Consider the following 20435-nt stretch of genomic DNA (forward strand, 5'->3'; position numbering starts at 1 on the left):
TGAGCGACTAATACACTTGCTTCTGATTAGCTGTGTGTCCTTAGGCAACTTACTTAACCTCTCTGAGCACCTGTAACAAAGAATGACATCAATTGACTACCAGGATTTTGAGGATTAAATGAGAATGCTGTCTCATTATTAAGCATATGGCACAGTACCCATCATCTAATAAACACACAAGCAAAAACATACCAGCAAAAACCCAGTGGCTATTCTTATTTACACAAAATATTACTTTGGTGCTGTAAGGCTGTGAATATGGAGTTCAACAGTCACGGCCACTGTCATCCCTAGCTTACAGGGATGTCTGGGGTAGGAACTCACAGACAGATTGGGGAGCTCTCAGTGTTTAGTTGGAAATGAAAGCCACAGGGGTAGATGTGGCTGCCAAAAGAGAATGAAATAAAGCATAAATGCAGAGCCCAGTGACATCAGTTCAGCCTCAGGGCTGAACTAGGGGGACCATCCATCCAGTTCATGGTCAGCAGGATACACCTCAAAGAGCCTTTCTCAGAACAGCAATAAGAGGCAGCATTTGCCCTGAGTTTTAATGCACACTGCTCCTATTTCTCCCCATTACCCACTGCCCCTCCTGAAGTCAGAATTAAATGAAGGTTCAGTCAATGAGGGGCTTCCCAGGTGGCACTAGTGGTAACAAACCTGCATGCCAATGCAGGAGATGCAAGAGACTCAGGTTCGATCCTTGGGTTGGACAGATTTCCCCCGGAGCCACTCCAGTACTCTTGCCTGGAGAATCCCCGTGGACAGAGGAGCCTGGAGGGCTACAGTCCATAGATTTGCAAAGAGTCGGACATGACTGAAGCGACTTGGCATTCGCTACACGCACGTCAGTCAAAACTGATTCGTGAAGACGCCTGGTTTCCTGCGTGCGTTTTCCCTGCGCTCCTACAGCCTTTGCTGGTATATTCCTACAGCAATTATTCTTCTCTCCAAGGAAAACTGTTCCCCGCAGGATAATCATCCCCATTCAGAAACTTGCCCTGCATTTTTCCGGGTGACGTGTACTGCCCTCCCTGTCTCCTCGTCCTCACAGAGCTCTGTCTGTGGTCACCGTTCATAGAAGAGTGAGTGAAGTCATCCCTTTCGTCCCCTGAGCCTCCTGCCACGTGTCAGAGAGAGAGCCAGAAGGCATCTCCTCCCGCCCATTACCCTTGACAGAAGAGCTAGGTTGAGGACTCCCCCATTCTCATCATCTTTCGAGAAATACCCCTGCCTAGGAAAATCTGACAGAGAAGGCAATGGGACCCCACTCCAGTACTCTTGCCTGGAAAATCCCATGGACAGAGGAGCCTGGAAGGCTATAGTCCATGGGGTCACCGAGGGTCAGACACGACTGAGTGACTTCACTTTCACTTTTCACTTTCATGCATTGGAGAAGGAAATGGCAGCCCACTCCAGTGTTCTTGCCTGGAGAATCCCAGGGATGGGGGAGCCTGGTGGGCTGCCATCTATGGGCTCACACAGAGTCGGACACAACTGACACAACTTAGCAGCAGCAGCAGCAGCAGGAAAATCTGACCTCAATGTGTGGCATCCAAGGGGCTGTAATTAGCAAGGACATCTTGCTACAACTCAGAGGGATGGGTGACAGTGAACACTCCTACAAGGGCTTCTGGGGTTTCTCCTATCCCAGGCTTCAAAGACAAACACCAAGAGACTGGGTGGGCTATGCCCAGTCCCGCTGTGGTTTATGAAAGAGTCCATGGATTTTTTTGCATCTGTTCAGACCTTCTTCAGAAAACCATCTGCACTCCATTTATATTTTGGAGACTAGCAAGCCATGGCCTGGGGGTAGGGGGGTAGTTGGATAACAGCAGTGGGCAGAGAGGTCTGAAGCCTGCCTTTTTAGCTCTATTGTTGCCTGGGAAAAGGAGATTTGACAGTGGAAACTTGTGTGCAGCCCGTACCTAGAAAGTGCTTTTTCAGATCCATCTGTGTGGTAACTGGTGATGGCAGAGCGCCCAGGAGTTAGTGGCTCAGTTAGTGGACACTGTGCACCTGGGTTCCAATCTATGATCTTGCAGTCTCCTTGCACAATCAGGGGGCAGGTTGCTTGTTGCCTCTGAGCCTCAGTTTCCATCCTAAGGAAGTAAGCAGAAAATGTGTGTGTGACTGATTTATCACTCAGCTGAACTTTGGAAGACAGTAATGATGAAATACGGTCATTTTTATCCTACACCTACCTTCCAAATCACCTACCGGTGCTCCTCACCTTCTCCGTCTTCTGACAAAGATCTCCAGCAGATTCCAGAGCTCTGTTGGTCATTTTGGGGGTTGGAAGAGAACTCCTTTTGTGAAAGGCAGGTCCATTCCCTATCAGAGTCCTGGTCTCCTACCCAAGCTGCAGCTTTTCTTTTCGCTCAGTTTAGGGTGATGTTGGAATCCAAAGATGAGTGAGGGGGTGGGGGTGGTGGTGCGGGGGTCACGGTTGGCCTGGTAAGTTGTTTTCCTTCTTCCATCTCCCCCACTCCAACTGGCACATTGCTCACTGAAGCAGGGTAGGGGGTCAGAAGAGAAGGGAAAAGGCATTTCGTTAAGCAAGGGCTGTTATAATTCCCTCCGGTTATCAGACGCCTTGTTAAGGCAGCTGCTCCCAGAGCTGGTTCCACCTGCCCCCTCTTTTCTTCAGACCGTCCCCATTCTACCCTCTGAGCACCTCCTCTGGTAGTTCCCCCCCTGGAGTGAGCTGTGGCAGGGTGCATCTCAACTCTGGCCCCAGCTGCATCGTTTTTGTGGCATGAACTTCACCTATGGAAGGACTTATATACTTTGTCTCCCCAAACTCTGGGGTGCAAGCCCTCCCACTGTGGCTTCCCTCTAACGTCTGCCATGGAGCCCATTCCAGGCAAACTCCCATCTCTGAATTCCTCCAGGCAAGGGGCCGGCACTGTATTCACCTCTTATTCACCACAAACTCCCCACACCCAGAAACCCTCTAGTAGAACAGCTTTCTCTAAAATGTGTGGGGACTTATTAACCAACTGTCTAAATCAGCTGACGACAAGAAATGTCTTACTGACCATTCCATTACCTCTGCAAGCTGTTGGGTCCAGTTCCTGGAATGGAATAAGTGATCAGAAGAGGTGTGCTATTACTATTATCAATAATACATGCTTTGGATAATATTAATAGAAAGAGCCAAGCTGGAGTGAGTGTGGCAAAGGGGTAACATGAAGAAGAGCTTTCCTTTGGGGCTGTTCTGCTTAGTTCCCAATGGCGGCACAATCTTTGGGTACAACATATAGGACATTTGTTCAAAGGAGGGGATTGCATAGAAATAGTATATACTGAACTCATCCGTTATTTGTATCAGAATGTCGCATAACGAAGAATAAGCACAGGCTTGCAATCAGATACACTAAATGAGAATCCTGTCTGTGTTGCCTACTAGTTGAGCAGCTCCTGGTAAGTGAGCTTACTTTCAACACCTGGTTCTTCACCCAGGGTAAGGAGAATAACACCAATCTTACATGAGGATTAACGCATCTGGTCAATGCCTTGCACATAGCAGCAACTTGACAAATAACATTTACTGTTGTAATGTTATTATTTTTTAAATAACAGTTCTGCCAGGGTCCTTCAGCATTTATTTCCTCCACTTTCTGATACGAAATAAATGGTGACTATTAAGAATTAAAGATTTTACACAGTATTAGAATTTGGCTTAATGACTAGGGAGTTTCCTTTTTTTCTGCGCAGAAGTAGTCTGCCCAGATTAATTCTTTTGATGGTGTTCTGCTGATTTCAACTACTGCTGTGGAGGAGAGGCAGCATCAGATGAGGACACGTGGGGATTTCTAGGATTCTAGCAGCTTCTCTAGTGGCTCAGGGGTTCCCTGGTGGCTCAGACAGTAAAGAATCTGCCTGCAATGTGGGAGACCTGGGTTCGATCCCTAGATTAGGAAGATCCCCTGGAGAAGGAAATGGCAACCCACTCCGGTATTCTTGCCTAGAGAATCCCATGGACAGAGAAGCCTGGCGGGCTACAGTCCTGGGGTTATAAAGAGTTGGAGACGACTGAGTGACTAACACTTTCACTTTCACTAGCAGTATTCTAGTTCTTTAAAAAAATTTTTTAATTGACAACAATATTACATTAGTTTCAGATGTACAATGTAGTAATTTTACATTTCATAGGTTACACCTCATATGAAGTTATAAAATAGTGACTATATTTCCTCTGCTGTACATTATATCCTTGTAACATTTATTTTATACCTAGTAGTTGCTGCTGCTGCTGCTAAGTCGCTTCAGTCGTGTCCGACTCTGTGCGACCCCATAGACGGTAGCCCATCAGGCTCCCCCGTACCTGGGATTCTCCAGGCAAGAACACTGGAGTGGGTTGTCATTTCCTTCTCCAATGCATGAAAGTTTAAAGTGAAAAGGAAGTCGCTTAGTCGTGTCCGACTCTTAGCGACCCCACAGACTGCAGCCCACCAGGCTCCTCCATCCATGGGAGTTTCGAGGCAAGAGTACTGGAGTGATACCTAGTAGTATGTACCTCTTAATCCACTTCACTTCATTTGCCTCTCCCCCGCCTCATTCCTCTTTGATAACCACTAATTTTCTCTCTCTATCTGTGAGTCTGTTTCTCTTTTATTTATTTATTTATTTTTAAGATTCCACATGTTAGTGAAAACGTAGAGTATTTTTCTCTGTTTGACATTTCAGGAAGCATAATATCTCCCATGTCCACAGTATTCTAGTTGTTAATTTGGATGGTGGTTCCATGACTGTTGCCTTTAAAACAGTTCATTATGTGTGTGTGTGCAGTCGCTAACTCATGTCTGACTCTTTGCAACCACAAGGACTCTAGCCTGTCAGGCTCCTCCATCCATGGGATTCTCCAGGCAAGAATACTGGAGTGGGTTGCCATTTCCTCCTCCAGGAGATCTTCGCAACCCAGGGATCAAATCTGGGTCTCCTGTGTCTCAAGCATTGGCAGGTGGATTCTTTACCACTGAGCCACTGGGAAACCCATAACAGTTCATTAGAACTATTCAATTTATGTTGTATATTCTTCTCAGTATCACCCTTCCCAAAAAAAGATATGAGAAAAAAGGAAGTCATATTGAGTAGCTGATTAAAAGTAAAACCTCAAAATAATTATTGAGGCCTTACTATGTGCTTGGCAGGGCTTTCAGGTGGCTCATGGGGTAAAGAATCCCCCTGCTACTGAGGAGATGTGGGTTCAGTCTCCAGGTCTAGAAGGTCCCCTGGAGGAAGGAATGGCAATCCACTCCAGTATTCTTGCCTGGGAAACCCCATGGACAGGGGAGCCTGGTGGACTACAGTCCATAGTGATAGCTTATGGTGAATGATGTTGGATTCATGATCTCCAAAGAAGATTTAGCTTCGGGACCAGGGACCAGGCTTGATCACGCAAGAGCTTTTGTGTAGCAGAGTTTTATTAAAGTATAACAAGGGACAGAGAAAGCTTCTGACATAGACATCAGAAGGGGGACGGAGAGTGCCCCACTTGCTAGTCTTAGCAAGTGAGCTATGTACTTTTTAATTGGTTATTACAATAAATCAAAAGAATGTCTCAAGGTTGTAAAGGTCTTACTAGACCCACTCCCACAATATACGTTTTAAGATGACAGGATTAGCCAGAAGGTTCTCAAGAAGGAGACACATGTCCTCAAGCAGGATACATTGTTATATACAGAATTTAAGGGAAAACATATCCTTGAGCAAGATGAGTTGTTTTGTTGAGCAATCATCAGTTCTGCACTTAAAGAAAAAAAGTTTGTCCTTTTCTCCTCCTTGAGAACTCCAGACCCCTTTCTCCTCCTTGGGGACCCCCAGACTTCTTTTCAGCCTACCTGGGAATTGACTCAGTAGGGTCACGAAGAGTCAGACACAGCTGAAGTGACTGAGCAGGCACACATGTGCCTGGCATGGTGCTAAGTGCCTTCCACATACAATGCAGTCAAGCAGCCACTGCTATTCCCACTTAACAACTGAGGAGGTTAAAGCTCAGTTGGTGATGGACAGGGAAGTCTGGCGTGCTGCAGTGCATAGGGTCACAAAGAGTCAGACGTGACTGAGCGACTGAACTGAACTCGCAGGGATAGACACCTAGGACCCGCTCCATTTGTCCTTTCAGTACATAGGAGCCGCCTCACACATGGAGAGGGAGACCCTGAGCTTGCCTGGGACATAGCCCCCGGGAAAGGACCAGGATTCCTGACTTCTCCGGTCTCTAGTACAAATGCTTGTGAGTCTTGAGTTGGTCACAGGAGTCCATTGTTAGGAGGCAGCTCTGCACACGGGTTTCTGGATGACAGCTTGACTGAGAGACGCACTGGTTGGTGACTGAGTACCTGTGAGTCAACGTGAGGTGCAAACCAGGTCCCTGGCATCTGCCCTGACTCGGCTTGTTAGTGATCAAGAATGTGCCATCCCAGATGGGGGCCAGGGGCCCTAGGAGAGATGGGGTCCTCCTGCACACAGTTGGTGCCAGAGGTCTACACCTTCTGTGGGCGGCAGGGGTTGTGGAACCTAACAGCCAGCTCTGGTCCAGGTGGCCTGACTTACTAATCACCTGAGCACCAGAGGAGTTGGAGGCTGACTGAACCCCTCAGCATGTGGGGCTCTGTGCTCCTGTCTTGGGGGTGGTCCCTGAGAGGACTTGGCTCTGGGTCCTGGCCTTAAAAGGCTTAGTCTTGTGTGGACACAGGTTGCATCCAAGAGTAATTGCAAGACAAGAATCACTACTAAGAGATGCTCAGAGGGACCCATACACTGCTCTGAATGTTCAGCAGCTGCTACTGCTGCTGCTAAGTCGCTTCAGTCGTGTCCAACTCTGTGTGACCCCATAGACGGCAGCCCACCAGGCTCCCCTGTCCTTGGGATTCTCCAGGCAAGAACACTGGAGTGGGTTGCCATTTCCTTCTCCAATGCATGAAAGTGAAAAGGGAAAGTGAAGATGCTCAGTCGTGTCTGACTCTTTTAGACCCCATGGGCTGCAGCCTACCAGGCTCCTCTGTCCATGGGATTTTCCAGGCAAGAGTGCTGGAGTGGGGTGCCATTGCCTTCTCCAATGTTCAGCAGAAGGAGAGCTAATTTCCGGCTGAGGTGAGGGAGGGGGTGTGAGAGAAGACTTTGTGGGGAAGTTATTTTTGATTAGAAATTCTGCTCTTTTGCTCGCTTGTGGGCAGAGGTGGTGAGTGGGACACTGGCCTGGAGGGCTGAGAACAGGTTCTGACCTTTCTGGCCGTGGTACCCAGGTCAACACACTCTGTCCCATGAGCCTCTGCCTCCTCGTCTTCATGAGGCAGCACGATGTCGTGGTACCAGAATGGACTCTGGTGTCAGATTTCTTGGGTTCACATTCTGCCACTCTCAGCCATGTGTGCCTGTGGGCAAGTCGTTTGCGGTAGCTGTGCCTCAGTTTCCCTATCTCTAAAATGGGGATAACCATATATTCCACGAAGGGTTGTTGTGACGACTGAATGAAATAATAAATGTAGAGTGTTTAGAATAGTGCCTGGCACACAACTTGTGTCCCACGTACAGCTACAATTGTTAGTGTTGTCAGGATTGATTAGGGTGAGCAAAGCTTGGCACAAAGTATGCCCTGACTTCAAGAAGTTGTTCTTGTTATTATTAAAGTGCAGGTGAAATACAGAATTAGAAATGAAGAGGAGGGCCTCTCAGGGAGTAGGAACAGTGTCAGCAAAGCAGGAGGCAGGAATGTGCAATGTGTGAAGAAGGAACAAAAAAAGTAATCTAATTCGAGCCCTCAGGAGGTAGAGGATGAAAATTTTTTGCTGGTTTCTCAGCTTCCCGTGGACCCTTAGAATCCATTAAAAAGGCCAATTTCCATCAGCAGATGTCCCTGGCTTTCTTTTGCATGTTCTTCTGGATGCAGGCTTCCAGGAGCATCGGTTCCCCGTCTCCCCAAGGATGGGTCTCCAGGGGAGGTTCTGCTTCCCCCTGGTGCTCCTGCTGGGCTCTGTGCTCTTGGCGACCTCGGCCCCAGCCACTCTCGAGTCTTCTGGATGCAGCGAGAAGGAGCAACAGGTCACCGTCAGCCACACCTACAAGATCGACGTGCCCAAGTCTGCCTTCGTTCAGGTGGAGGCTGACCCCCAGCCCCTTCGTGGTGATGGAACCTCGCTCCTGGCCCCAGAGGAGACCGAGGAACAGAATATTGTCTTCAGGCACAACATCCGCCTGCAGACGCCACAGAAGGACTGTGAGCTGGCAGGCAGCGTGTGGGACCTCCTGGCCCGGGTGAAGAAGCTGGAGGAGGAGATGGCGGAGGTGAAGGAGAGGTGCAGTGCCCAGCGCTGCTGCCCAGGAGCAGCTGGTGAGTGCACCAGCTGGTATCCAGTCAACAAACTCTGAAGGAGCACCTTCGGGTGTTCTACCAGGCTTGTGAGCGCCCTGTCTCTCACTCTGGGTTTTCTCTAAGGGAGATGTTATCACTGGTATTAGCTCTAGGGGTTATCTTCAAGCCTGAGCAGGGAGGGACCAGCAACTCTTAAAGTCTGGACTCTTGGGTCAGTGCTTTCAGAAGAGACTGCTTCTGGTGCAGTTTTACCTGTAGATCCAATCTCTATTTCCCTTTATAAGGGAAGCGACAGGTTGGAGAGGAAAGAAAACTGATGGCTTGGAGCTAGACAGGTTTGGGTACAAATCTCAGTTCTGGGTACAAATCTCCATTCTTTAGTGTGTGACTTTGGGCAAATTCCTCATGTCCTCAACTGTCTGTTGAGGAGAGTTCTATCAGCTGGTCTAGTTCTGAGAACTAGAGATGATGTACAGATTACATGGCCCATTATTCAGCAAACTGTCCTTTTGTTAGTAATAAAGTACTACAATTTGACTTTACAAACAGTGAGCACTTCCATCACCACATTTTTTTTTTTCAACATAAACTGCCCATATTATTTTCCAGAGAATAATAATCAGTGATACTTTGGCATACATTTTAATGCTACAAGAAATTGCTACCATTAAGAGCGCCTCCTATAGGCCAGACGCAGAACTAGACACGGAGGACGGGACGGGCGAATAAAATGGCAATAAAAGAGCATTAAATTGTCCCTGAGCAGCCCGAACGTCAAAAGTTTTTACGAAGGAAAGAGGATGTTCTGGGAATCAGGAGCTGGGGCTGGTGAGCACACCAGGACTGGCTCACCTTCCAACTGCCTCTTGCTGTCTGGAATTAGAGAAGGGAGCCTGGTTAATTAACCCTTCTCCCATCTGTTATCCCCATAATGAGACTGGGCTGTTTCATAGCTTCTGTAGGTCCACCTTTCAGGCTTCAACTTCAGCTCATTTCCTAAGGACGCAGACTTGCTAGGTCCAGCTCCTCCAATCAAGACAAACTCCCACCCAGCCTAACTCTCTCCTGCCCATCCCAGGAGCCCTGCCCTTTAGTATAACCTGGCCCACTGATACCCAGGTTGGAGCATTTAAGGCTCTTTCATAGAAAAGTACTAAATAATTAGCATCTTTTACAGGGCGGTGGTGGGGGAACCAAGTGAAGTCACAGGAGCACTCGGGATGCAAAGGGAAAGGCTAGGGTGGTCTCTGTGACTTTTCAGGCATAAAGTATAGATTTTGCAGGTTCGAGTCTGGCCCACGGTGGAGAGGGCAGGCTCCTAGTCTTCCCTATAGACCCCACCCTCCTCTACAGAAGGAGTCTTGCAGGTTCCTGAAATCATCTGCTCTCAGGGTTCTCAGGGATGGAGAGTCCCTATTCACAAGCCCTCCAGCCTCCGCTGACTGTTCCCCTCTCTCTCGGGCAGGTCTGAGCCGCCACTGTAGTGGCCACGGGACCTTCTCCCTGGACACGTGCAGCTGCCACTGCGAGCATGGCTGGGAGGGCGCCGACTGCGAGCGGCTCGCCTGCCCCGGCGCCTGCAGCGGCCACGGGCGCTGCGTGGACGGCCGCTGCGTGTGCGAGCCGCCCTATGTGGGCGCCGACTGTGCCTACCCCGCCTGCCCTGAGAACTGCAGCGGTCACGGCACATGCGTGCGTGGCGTCTGCCAGTGCCATGAGGACTTCACGTCGGAGGACTGCAGCGAGAAGCGCTGCCCCGGGGACTGCAGCGGCCACGGCTTCTGCGACACGGGCGAGTGTTACTGCGAGGAGGGCTTCACCGGCCTGGACTGCGCCCAGGGTGAGAGCGGAGATGTGCCTGGGCCTGCCTTTCTTCTGACCCGGCCCTCATGGTCCAGGCACCCTTTAACCATCAGTTTACATTTTGTCCTAAGTAGGGCACCTCACCTTTATTTAGTCTACTCCAGAATCCCCTGGAGAGCCTGTGAAAATACAGATTCCTGGGTGCCTTCAGAGGTTCTGATTCAGCAGGTCTGAGGTACGGCCCCAAGAACTTGCATTTCTAACAAATTCCAAGGTGATGCTGATACCACTGCTTTGAGGACCTGTAGTCTTAGGTGATCTAATGTGTATGTGTGTGTGTGTGTGTGTAGGTGTTACTGAATGAAGTCTTGTAGACCCTGCTCAGGCCTTGGCCCTGCTAAGGCTCTCTGCCTGGCTGGGGGAGGGTTGCGGTTCTAGCTGCCAATAACAAAACTTAAGCTGAGATCCCTACAGCACAAGTTTTATTCAGTGGTCAGAGAATGGAGAAGCGGGAACTAAGTGCACAGGTCAACTTTTGGCCCACCTAGCAAGAGAGATTCAATTTTAAAGAGTAAAAACAAAGGAAGGAGGAGTGAGGTTAATGATGGGGTGCCTTGTACATTAGTCTGCCTGAGAAGGAGCGGTGCTTTTTCAAAGGAGTGGGGTACCACTCTCTTCTTATCATTGTTTGACTCCTAATGTCCCAGTCAAGGCTGCTGATAGGCATGTACTTTAATATGCCGCTATAGAAATTCAGGGTAGAGTAAGACTCAGGGTCTGTTGGAGGTCATATTCACCATCTTGGTCCCAGCTGGTTCTCTCTCCCTCTCCCTCTCTCTATCTCGCTCTCTCTCTCTCTCTTTTTTTTTTTTGTAGCTTTCTTTCTCATCTCTGGACTGTTTAAAGATTAATGTTAACTTCTGCTAAAGGCATAGGTTGGATGGTTTTGAACTAAGACTTGGAGCATCACTGGCAACATAGGGGGGTCAATATTAACTTCTAACTAGATAATAACTTCTGGGGGTCCACCATGGTGCCTTATCCAGGCTGTGTATCCTCCACACCCACCATCATAGTGTTAAGCAGTGGATTGGCCAAAAAGTTCATTTGGGTTTTTCCATATACTATGATTTGGCCAACCCAATATAAAGTAGGTGCTCAAGGAATACGTTTTGGCTATGGATCCCCGCCCCTGTTCCCTCACTGTCTCTACCCCTGTTCCTGTTCTGTGTGCAGTGGTCGCCCCCCAGGGACTGCAGCTGCTCAAGAGCACAGAGGATTCCCTGCTGGTGAGCTGGGAGCCCTCCAGCCAGGTAGACCACTACCTCCTCAGCTACTACCCACTGGGGAAGGAGCTCTCTGTGAAGCAGATCAAAGTGCCCAAGGAGCAGCACAGCTACGAGATCCTTGGTTTGGTGCCTGGAACCAAGTACATCGTGAGCCTGCGCAACGTGAAGAAAGAGATTTCCAGCAGCCCACAGCATCTACTGGCCACCACAGGTGAGGAAGCAGCCAGGTTTCCTAGGAGAGGTCCTGCTCTATACATCTTCCATCGTCCCCAGAAGTACCCTTCTACTACTCAGGCCATTACTCTGGATTGGAGTTTGTAAAATACAGCTGTAGCAATCCTAGGTTCTGAAGAAAAGTCTCCATTCTTATTCCCCTCGCTCTGCTCCTCCAAGCCAGTGATGGAGCCTGCTGGATTGGGAACTACAGGCTCTTCTCTATTCCCTGAGATTATTATTCATCAGTTGCTCAGTTGAGTCTGACTCTTAGCAACCCCATGGACTGCAGCAGACCAGGCTTCCCTGTCCTTCACCATCTACCAGAGTTTGCTCAAGTTCATGTCCATTGACTCGATGATGCCATCCAACCATCTCATCCTCTGTCATCCTCTTCTCCTCCTGCCCTCAATCTTTCCCAATGTCAGGGTCTTTCCAGTGAGTCAGCTTTCCATATCAGGTGGTCAGAGTATTGGAGCTTCAGCTTCAGCATCAGCCCTTCCAACAAATATTCAGGGTTGATTTCCTTTAGGATTAACTGTCTTGATCTCACTGCTGTCCAAGGGACTCTCAAGAGTTTTCTTTGGTTGCCCTGGCACTCATGTACAAGCAGCCATGGGGGGTACCTGCATCCTCATGCCTTCAATGAGCCTCTGAACAAGGTCAAGTTGGTATGATTGGGGGTCTGCTGAAGCCACCTGTATCAGTTAGATTCATCTCAGCAGGAAAGAGAGGGAACAAACGGGGCAGCTTAGAAAGTTTAGTGAAGAGGTTATTTATAAAGGTATAGATAGGGTTTGGATGATGAAATACTCCAGGGCTGGTGTCAGTGGAGATCCACCCCAGTCTGAAGGGGTAGGGGATGGACGTTGGTACTGGGACCCAGAAAGAGCTTTAGGAGATGGCTGCCTGATGAAGTGCCTTTGGTAGAGGAACACAGGCAGTCCACTGTGTCCTCATCAGGAGGCAGTGAAGGGGAACAGTTGCCCAAACTCTCTCTCCTGCCTTCTGGTCTTCTGGTGACTCTCACTGGCTGCACATGACCGGAAATCAGAGGGCCAGGGAACCCAGCTAATACATTTCATAGAGGTCATAATCTGGGATACAGAACAGGAAGGTAGATGGATCTGGAGGGACAGAATCTCTAGGGCACCACTAAATGCTACCAAGATGTTTGGAAGGACAAACATACTGCTCATTCTTTAGAAATTATTCATTCCTATGAAACCCTAGGATCTTCAATTGTTCAGAGAAACCTAGTTGTTTGAGTGATTCAAATTCATTCCTTTTCTCAGCATACTTTATTGAACATTTACTTATTTATTTGAACATTGCCAGGCACTGTCCTGGGCTTCCCTTGTAGCTCAGCTGGTAACGAATCTGCCTGCAACGTGGGAGACCTGGCTTTGATCCCTGGTTTGGGAAGATCCCCTGGAGAAGGAAAAGGCTACCCACTCCAGTATTCTGGCCTGAAGAATTCCATAGAGTCTAAGGTCCATAGTCCATGGGGCTGCAAAGAGTCAGACGTGACTGAGTGACTTTAAAAAAATTAAAAGGCACTGTTCTAGGTGTGATAAAAATGAGCTGCCTCCATTTTCCCCTAAACTCTGAAGGAAAGTCCAGGGAGATCCAGGTGGATGGGCTTTTGGAATGCAATATCTTTGCAGAAATATCTGGCTGCCTGTCCATTTTGGTGGTAAGAATAGAAAAGGGTAGGGGTAGCTCAGTGTTTGAAAGAGCGTGAAGGACTTATCCTCTTTGGGAGGACAGTTTGTGATTGCCATCGTCAATGCCCTCTAGCCAAAGACCTCTCAGAACACCCCTATAGTTGAACAAGTTGGGTTTATTGATTGTTGCCTCACAGGAGCGCACACAATGGCAGACCACGGGTGTCTCAGGAAGATGGTGTTTGAGGGGTCTGGTGTAGGATTTGGACTTGTGTTAGGTGATCTGAGAGAAGGGTTAGGGAAGCAGGGATTTACTTTCGATTGCCTACTGTCATGAACTGGGGATAATCCTGTGATTGGTATCTTAGTGAATCTTATCTAGAAAGAGGGCAGACTAGAGGGAGACTAAAGCTGTCATTGGTTTTTTTTTAAAAAAGGGAGGGGGAATAGTCACTCATATTAGTCAGAAGGGAGGATGTTTAGTCATTTTTGTGATTTGGACAATGTTCAGTTCATGTTTGGCCTGTGTGCAGACATGATCTTGGAATGGTCTTGTTTCATCTTAATTTGTCTGCTGCTGATGTCTTGTGAAACTGTATTTATTTAGGCTGCTCCCGGTCTTGGTTGTGGCACTAAGGATCTTTGTTGTGGCATGCATGTGGGATCTAGTTTCCTGACAAGGGATGGAACCTGGGCCCCTGCATTGGGAGCACAGAGTTTTACCCACTGAACCACCAGGGAAGTCCCTGTGAAATTGTGTGTGTTCAATGGGAGAACACCGAGGCCCACCTGTGAGAGTCAAGCCAGCGCCCTGCTGTTGGGCTGCTTTTCTCTGTTTTTGTCTGACTGCCCCTGTCTTCAGCCAGGACAGCGCCCACAGTCTCTCAATGAAGAGCAGAGACATCGGTTCTGAAAGTCTTAGCAACTACTCTCGGTTTCTTGCCCTGGGGACTTGTAAAATCTTGCAAAGACCACTGCAAAGTCGTCTAATCCAATTCAAGTGAAACCCTTTCTGGTTTGTTCCTCTGGGGAACCTCAGCCTGAGAGATACTTATCCCCATGCTCACCTTGAGCTCTTTCATGAAGTTCCTGGTTTTTCGCTTGTGAGCCATGTGGTACCCCTTCTGTAACCCTTGGGTCGTTTTCATTATTCACCTCTTGACCTGTTGTTCCCTCAAGGAACTGCCATCCTTGGGGAAGAACCTGGAGGCTGGCAGGTGAAAGGCAGAAGGAGTGCTTCAGGGAAAAGGCTCCGTGAAGCTCTTTATCCATAACAGAGAGATTCAGAAACATTCAGAGCCACAGGCCTTGAGATTTCGCCCCTTGACCAATACACAAATTCTCTGTTCTGTGTCCTTGACAAAGGGTCAGTCAGCCTGGTGGGAACACCTTCAGAACCAAGGCATGGGAGGTGAGGAGAGGGGCGAGGCTGAGAGTCTAGGGCTTGTCTTCCCTGTTCCAAACTTCAGGCCAGGTGACACTGGCCTGGGAGGTGGCCATTGGAATTCAAAGCACTCCCAGGGACCCAGACCCCACTCCAACACCAGCACCTGAAAGTCCTTCCCACAGAGCCACGCCAGCAATCCGTTCCTTGGTAACAGGCATCGTATTTTCATTTTCTCCTGAGTGGATGGGTGAACATTTAGCCATTAATACTTCATGTGGCAGTGGTATGGTTTAGTTGCTCAGTCGTGTCCACCTCTTGTAACCCCATGAACTGTAACCTGCTTAGTTCCTCTGTCCATGGAATTTCCCAAGCAAGAATACTGGAGTGGGTGTCCCATTTCCTTCTCCAGGGGATCTTTCTGACCCAGGGATTGAACTCCAGTCTCCTGCATTGCACTGGAGAAGGAAATGGCCATCCACTCCGTATTCTTGCCTGGAAAATCCCATGGACAGAGGAGCCTGATGGGCTACAGTCCATTCGGTTGCAAAGAGTTGGACACGACTTTAACGACTGAACTCCTGCATTGCAGGTGGATTCTTTACCGACTGAGCCAGCAGGGCATGAAGACCTATGCAGTTACTTTCTTCCTTCACAGGATCAATAGGTAGAGCAGCTGAGGATATCAGGTATCTGGGAGAGGTGCTAAAATCTGGTAGAAGGTGCAGGGAGAATCCTTCAAAGGACCAAGTTAAAATTCTTCTGTTTTACAGTTTTGCCTAGGGGTAAATCTTACAGGAGAATTTGAGAGAAAGGGAAACAACTGTAATTTGGGAAACTGGGGAAGGAGCTGGTTATATTCCCAGTGTTGCATTCCAGGAAATTTGAAATATATTTCCCAAACTCCACATGGCCTTGAGAGTCTTGTCATGGGGCTGTGTCTCTGAAGAGCTAAAAAGTGAATGTTTGGTTCAGAGCTGTGTGACTGCCCCCAACGCCGAGTGTGTTGACAGCTGGCCTCGGAGTTGAGGTTCAGGGCTTGGCCATGGCAACGTGGACGGGGAGGGTTGCTTGGCATCTGATGGGCTGGGATAGGGAAGAAGTTTTCCTGGAAGACAGTCTGTCCTCCATGGACAGTGTGAAAACCAACAGTTACGTGTTAGGACACATTTTAAGGGCATGTCCTGGGGCTGCAGCCTGCATTCAGAGTGTCAAGAATGGGAGCTGACCTGGTAGCCAACAGCCTGTTAGAGACGGGGCCCCTGGTCTTCACCGCTTTCTCTCGCCCTCCCTGACCCCTGCACTAGATCTTGCTGTGCCTGGCACTGCCTGGGTGACGGATGAGACGGAGAACTCCCTTGACGTGGAATGGGAGAACCCCCGGACCGAGGTGGACTACTACAAGTTGCAGTATGGCCCCCTGACAGGGCACGAGGTGGCCGAGGTCACCGTGCCCAAGAGCGGTGACCCCAAGAGCCGATATGACATCACGGGTAAGAGCCAGCACTGGGGATGCGAGATGCTTGGTGTGGATGCTGAGGTGGGGACTGTGTGAGCAGGGGGGACCAGCAGCTACAGGGCTCAGCTGTGCACAGAGGATTCTGAGGCCTTGAGAATCACCTGAACCCTGACTCCAGGAGCTCACAGAGGTCAGCCCACTCTGAGGGGCCTGAAGACTCTGCTCCAGCATCCCAGGGCTGACTCCAGAATCTCGGAGCACCCGGGTAGCAGATTACACATCTGAAATGTTCTTCCAAGTCAGCTAACCCCTTGGAAGCCTCTGTGTCTCAGAGGGGATTTGATGGCAGACGGGCTTTCTTTTCGGAACAACTGAGTGTGTGTCTGTGTGTATGTGGTGTGGGAGAGAGAGAGACATTGAGAAATTGGTTGAACTTGGTTTGTTCAGTGGCATATGTGGAAGGAGTTGAGCTAGGTAGCCAGGAGTGGGGCATTCCTCATCCCAGGTGACTGAGCAAACACTGGAAGACTGGAAATTAGATGGCTGCCACAATGGGGCCACACAGGGCTGGGTAATGTTTTGTGGCACCTGAGACTTGCACAGTTTTCAGGACTCTCTTTAAGAAAAGTGACACATAAGCATGAATGCCCAAGCACATGGCCTTGGAAGGGGCTGGTGCAAGTGAGGGGTCCTGAGGCTTACTAGCTCCTTGGTATGTCCCCCTCTGGGGTTTTGTCCTGCCCTCCACCCTCTGATTTCTGTCTTGAGAGGTCATCTTGGTGTTCTCAATGTTTCGTGGGGTGTGCCTCATACATGCTACCATTTGCCTGCATTTTGTCACCAAAGTCTGAATTTTTGTGCCACAAGGAACAAGCATTCAGGTGGCTGCTACAGAGAAACAAAAAAAATTAAGGACAAAAAAGAAACAGAAAAGGCCGAGTAAAGTGAAGCCAAAAAAGAAAATAAAGAGGAAGAAGTTAAGTGAATTATTACAATAGGAAGGAAAGAAACTTTTGAGGGAAAATGATTGTCGGGGGCAGAAAAACATTTGGGCTATAGATACAATTGGGAAATATGTGCTTAATGGCCCAAGGAAGAAACCAGAGCCTCATCAGATTCATCTCAGCCATTCTGGCCCGTAAACTCCTCAGTGATGCCTCATGTTCCGCTGGTCCTGCAGCTCTTTAGCTGCCTTAGGTAGGCTGTAGTCTTGAGGGGAGATGCACAGCCCCGCCCCTCGCCCTGCCAAATCCCCAGATGAGCAGTGCTGGGGCTCCAGGATCTAGAGCCCGTACTCAACCTGGCATTGGCTGCTTGTTTCCAGGTCTGCAGCCGGGGACGGAATATAAGATCACAGTCATCCCCATGAGGGGAGACCTCGAGGGCAAGCCAATTCTTCTGAATGGCAGGACAGGTAAGAACCACGTGGAGGCACTGTGAATGCATCCCATGCTCGCATTCTGCTATATTCTTGGCTGACTCCTCTTTGGATAAAAACTCTGTACTTCTGTGTACAGAGACAGCCAGTCTCTCTGTGTACTGACATTTCTCGGGGAGGGTTGTGGGGCAGGAGAGGGGAAGCAAACTTCTTCTATCTCACATTTTTCTTGCTGTTGAAAATCTCCACCTGGCTCTTGGAGTCAAGGGGATAGGCCATTTCCAACACCTTTCTGCTTATTTTAATAGCTTCAATCACTGGGTTCTTTCCAAGGCATTTATTATCTTGGACTTAGGCACACAGCCCCACAGTACCCAAGACAGGTGATTTATAACTTTTTTCTTGTCATTTAGGTGTTTTTTCATGACAAACACACTCAGGGAGTTTGCTTTAAAATGTCAAGAGATATTAAAGACTTTCGCAGGGGAGTAGCAATAGATTTAGCATCTGTGGATTAAGAAAATATATGATGACAAATGTTGCTATGAATCAGTAATATTTGACAGTAAGTTTGTAATTTATTAATCAGAAAAGAATTTGAAATCATGGTAGTTTTATATGCAAGATGTCCTATGTAATTTTTAGTTTTTAGACAGTGCTTGAGCCAGTATTGAATTGTGAGCCTTGTGCAAACACTCTGTGCTCCTGCCAAGTCACGTTGGGAGGCTGTGAGCTTGATGTCGCTGAGTAAAGGCTAATCCTTAGAGCCGGCAAAGAAGGGATATTTGAATTTGGAGACTTTCTTGAAAAGTTTGGTAGTTCTTTTCAATTCAGTCCTGGCAATAGCTGGTTGGGGTGGTGAGAATAAGAATGACATGGTGCAAGAACTGAATTCACTGTTTAGGCTGCCTAACAGATTGCATAGCTGGGATGTGAAAGAATTATATAGTTGGGCAATCATAAAGGATAAAATATACATTAATTTTTTAACCATACAGTGTGTACTGTGCAGCCTGCATGAACAGTGGACTAGTGAATCACCATCAGTGAGTTGGAAAATGGCAGGTCTTTCCTTGCTTCTAGAGGCTTTTTCTATAGCTGTGAATTAATCGAGAGCTTACCATGCCCCAGGCATTATACTAACTGTGCACTGCTCATGAATTATCTCATTTAGTTCTGATTATAATCCTGTGTGATAGGTCTTATTGTTATTTTTAAGTCACATATGAGACAGCTGAGGCTTACAGAAATTAAGCTTAAGATTGCCCAGCTTGGAAGTGACAGGGCTGGGACTGGAACCCAGGATGTCCACTTTGGTGGACGCAAAACTAAAAGGGCACCTACATTTATTCCCCTGTTCATTGTGAAATTGAAAGTTTCTGTCATTCAGTAGTGTCTTTTGTGACCCCATGGACTGTAGCCCACCAGGCTCCTCCGTCCATGAAATTCTCCAGATATGAATACTGGAGTGGGTTGTCTTTCCCTTCTCCAAGGGATCATCGCGACCCAGAGGTGGAACCTGGGTCTCCAGCACTGCAGGCAGATTCTTTATCATCTGAGCCACCAGGGAATTTCTGGTTAATTTTCATACTCTTTACTCCCTGACTAAAAAAAATCTCTGGCTTCTCCTTGTCTTGGATAAGATAGAGTCCTTTTATCTTGGCTTCTGTGGGCCCATCCAACCTGGGTCATTGTCATGCTCAGAATTTCCCCCCAGGAAGCCTTCCTGCAGCTGGACTCTTCTTGGGGTTCCCTAACACAGAAGGCTTCTCTCTACCTCGTGGGTTTGTTCGTGTTGTTACCCCTGCCTGGAAAATTCTCCACTGTTATCTCTAGCTGTCAATTAAGTCAGTTCAACAAGCATTAATTGCCGAGTATCATTGGATCCTAGAGACACGGTTCCTTTAGATACATAGATGATGAGCCCTGGTCCTTGCCTTTCAAGGGCTCACAGAAGTAACATCACACATCCCTCCAGGATCAGCCCCTACACTGGCCGCTCCACTGAGGCCTTCTAGGACCATGTTAAATGGCAACCATCTGTGCCCCTGAATTTCTAGAGCATTTAATTACAAATGGCCTTGAATTGCCAGTTAAACTTTCAAGTGTATTATCCTAGCTAGAATATGAGCATTCAAGAAGTATTTTTATTGCTTATTACATTCTAAAAGCAGGATGGGATATTTTATTGGATTGCAAATAAATTTGTATTATGCACCTTATTAACATGACAAAAAAAGACACAATAATTTCTAAGGTCAGGAAACACTCTCACACCTGGCTAGACTGTTAGTTAATGTAGGAGGGAGGGGAAGAATCTCTCTTTTCTCCAGATGTTTTGCATTCCATGAGATGGAAAAACACACTGGAATATAAGAATGGTATATGCACGTACAGGGTGGAGCTGGCACAGTTCAGATATTTTCCATTTAACGAATCACTCGGTGGAACTCAGACCATGGAAGAGAAAGTGTCGACTGAAAAATCATACCCTGTTAACATGCTCAAAGTGCACTGAAAAGCACTTCTAAAAACCTCAGGACCAGGTCAGCTTCTGGAGAAGCACGCACCATCCAGGCCAGGGTCTCCAGGGAGAAGCGTTCCCAAACTTCCCCATCAGACCCTCACAGCTGCATCACATCAGATGGCCAGAGGGGCAGGCCCCTCAGTGAGAGGTGACGCTCCATCTGTAACGTGGAAAGTTGGACTGCATGAGTTTCAAATTCTTCCTCTTACTTTTTTATGTTTATGATTTTGTTAAAACGTTTGTAATTCATGCCTTTCCATAGTGAGTCTGAAACAAAGGACCCCTTGCTTTTTCATAATCTCCCGTGTTCCCAGGCACATTAGAACATACGGTCTAGCATATTCACTTGTTAACAATTTTCTCAGAACTTTTCCCCTGAGACTGTGCTATGAAAT

The 20435-nt window shown here is 48.1% G+C and overlaps 1 protein-coding gene across 1 annotated transcript in view; it reads left to right on the forward strand.

The window, feature by feature from the left end:
* Positions 1 to 7932: 7932 nt before the first annotated feature.
* TNN (tenascin N) overlaps positions 7933 to 20435 on the forward strand; it is a 59215-nt gene continuing 46712 nt past the window's right edge. The window contains exons 1-5 of the mRNA XM_068986576.1: positions 7933 to 8338; positions 9786 to 10160; positions 11360 to 11623; positions 15984 to 16169; positions 17460 to 17549. Of these exons, the coding sequence (XP_068842677.1) occupies positions 7933 to 8338; positions 9786 to 10160; positions 11360 to 11623; positions 15984 to 16169; positions 17460 to 17549 (1321 nt within the window). The remainder of the gene's footprint in view (positions 8339 to 9785; positions 10161 to 11359; positions 11624 to 15983; positions 16170 to 17459; positions 17550 to 20435) is intronic.

This window comes from Capricornis sumatraensis, chromosome 14 (assembly GCF_032405125.1).
Source record: "Capricornis sumatraensis isolate serow.1 chromosome 14, serow.2, whole genome shotgun sequence".
NCBI lineage: Eukaryota > Metazoa > Chordata > Mammalia > Artiodactyla > Bovidae > Capricornis > Capricornis sumatraensis.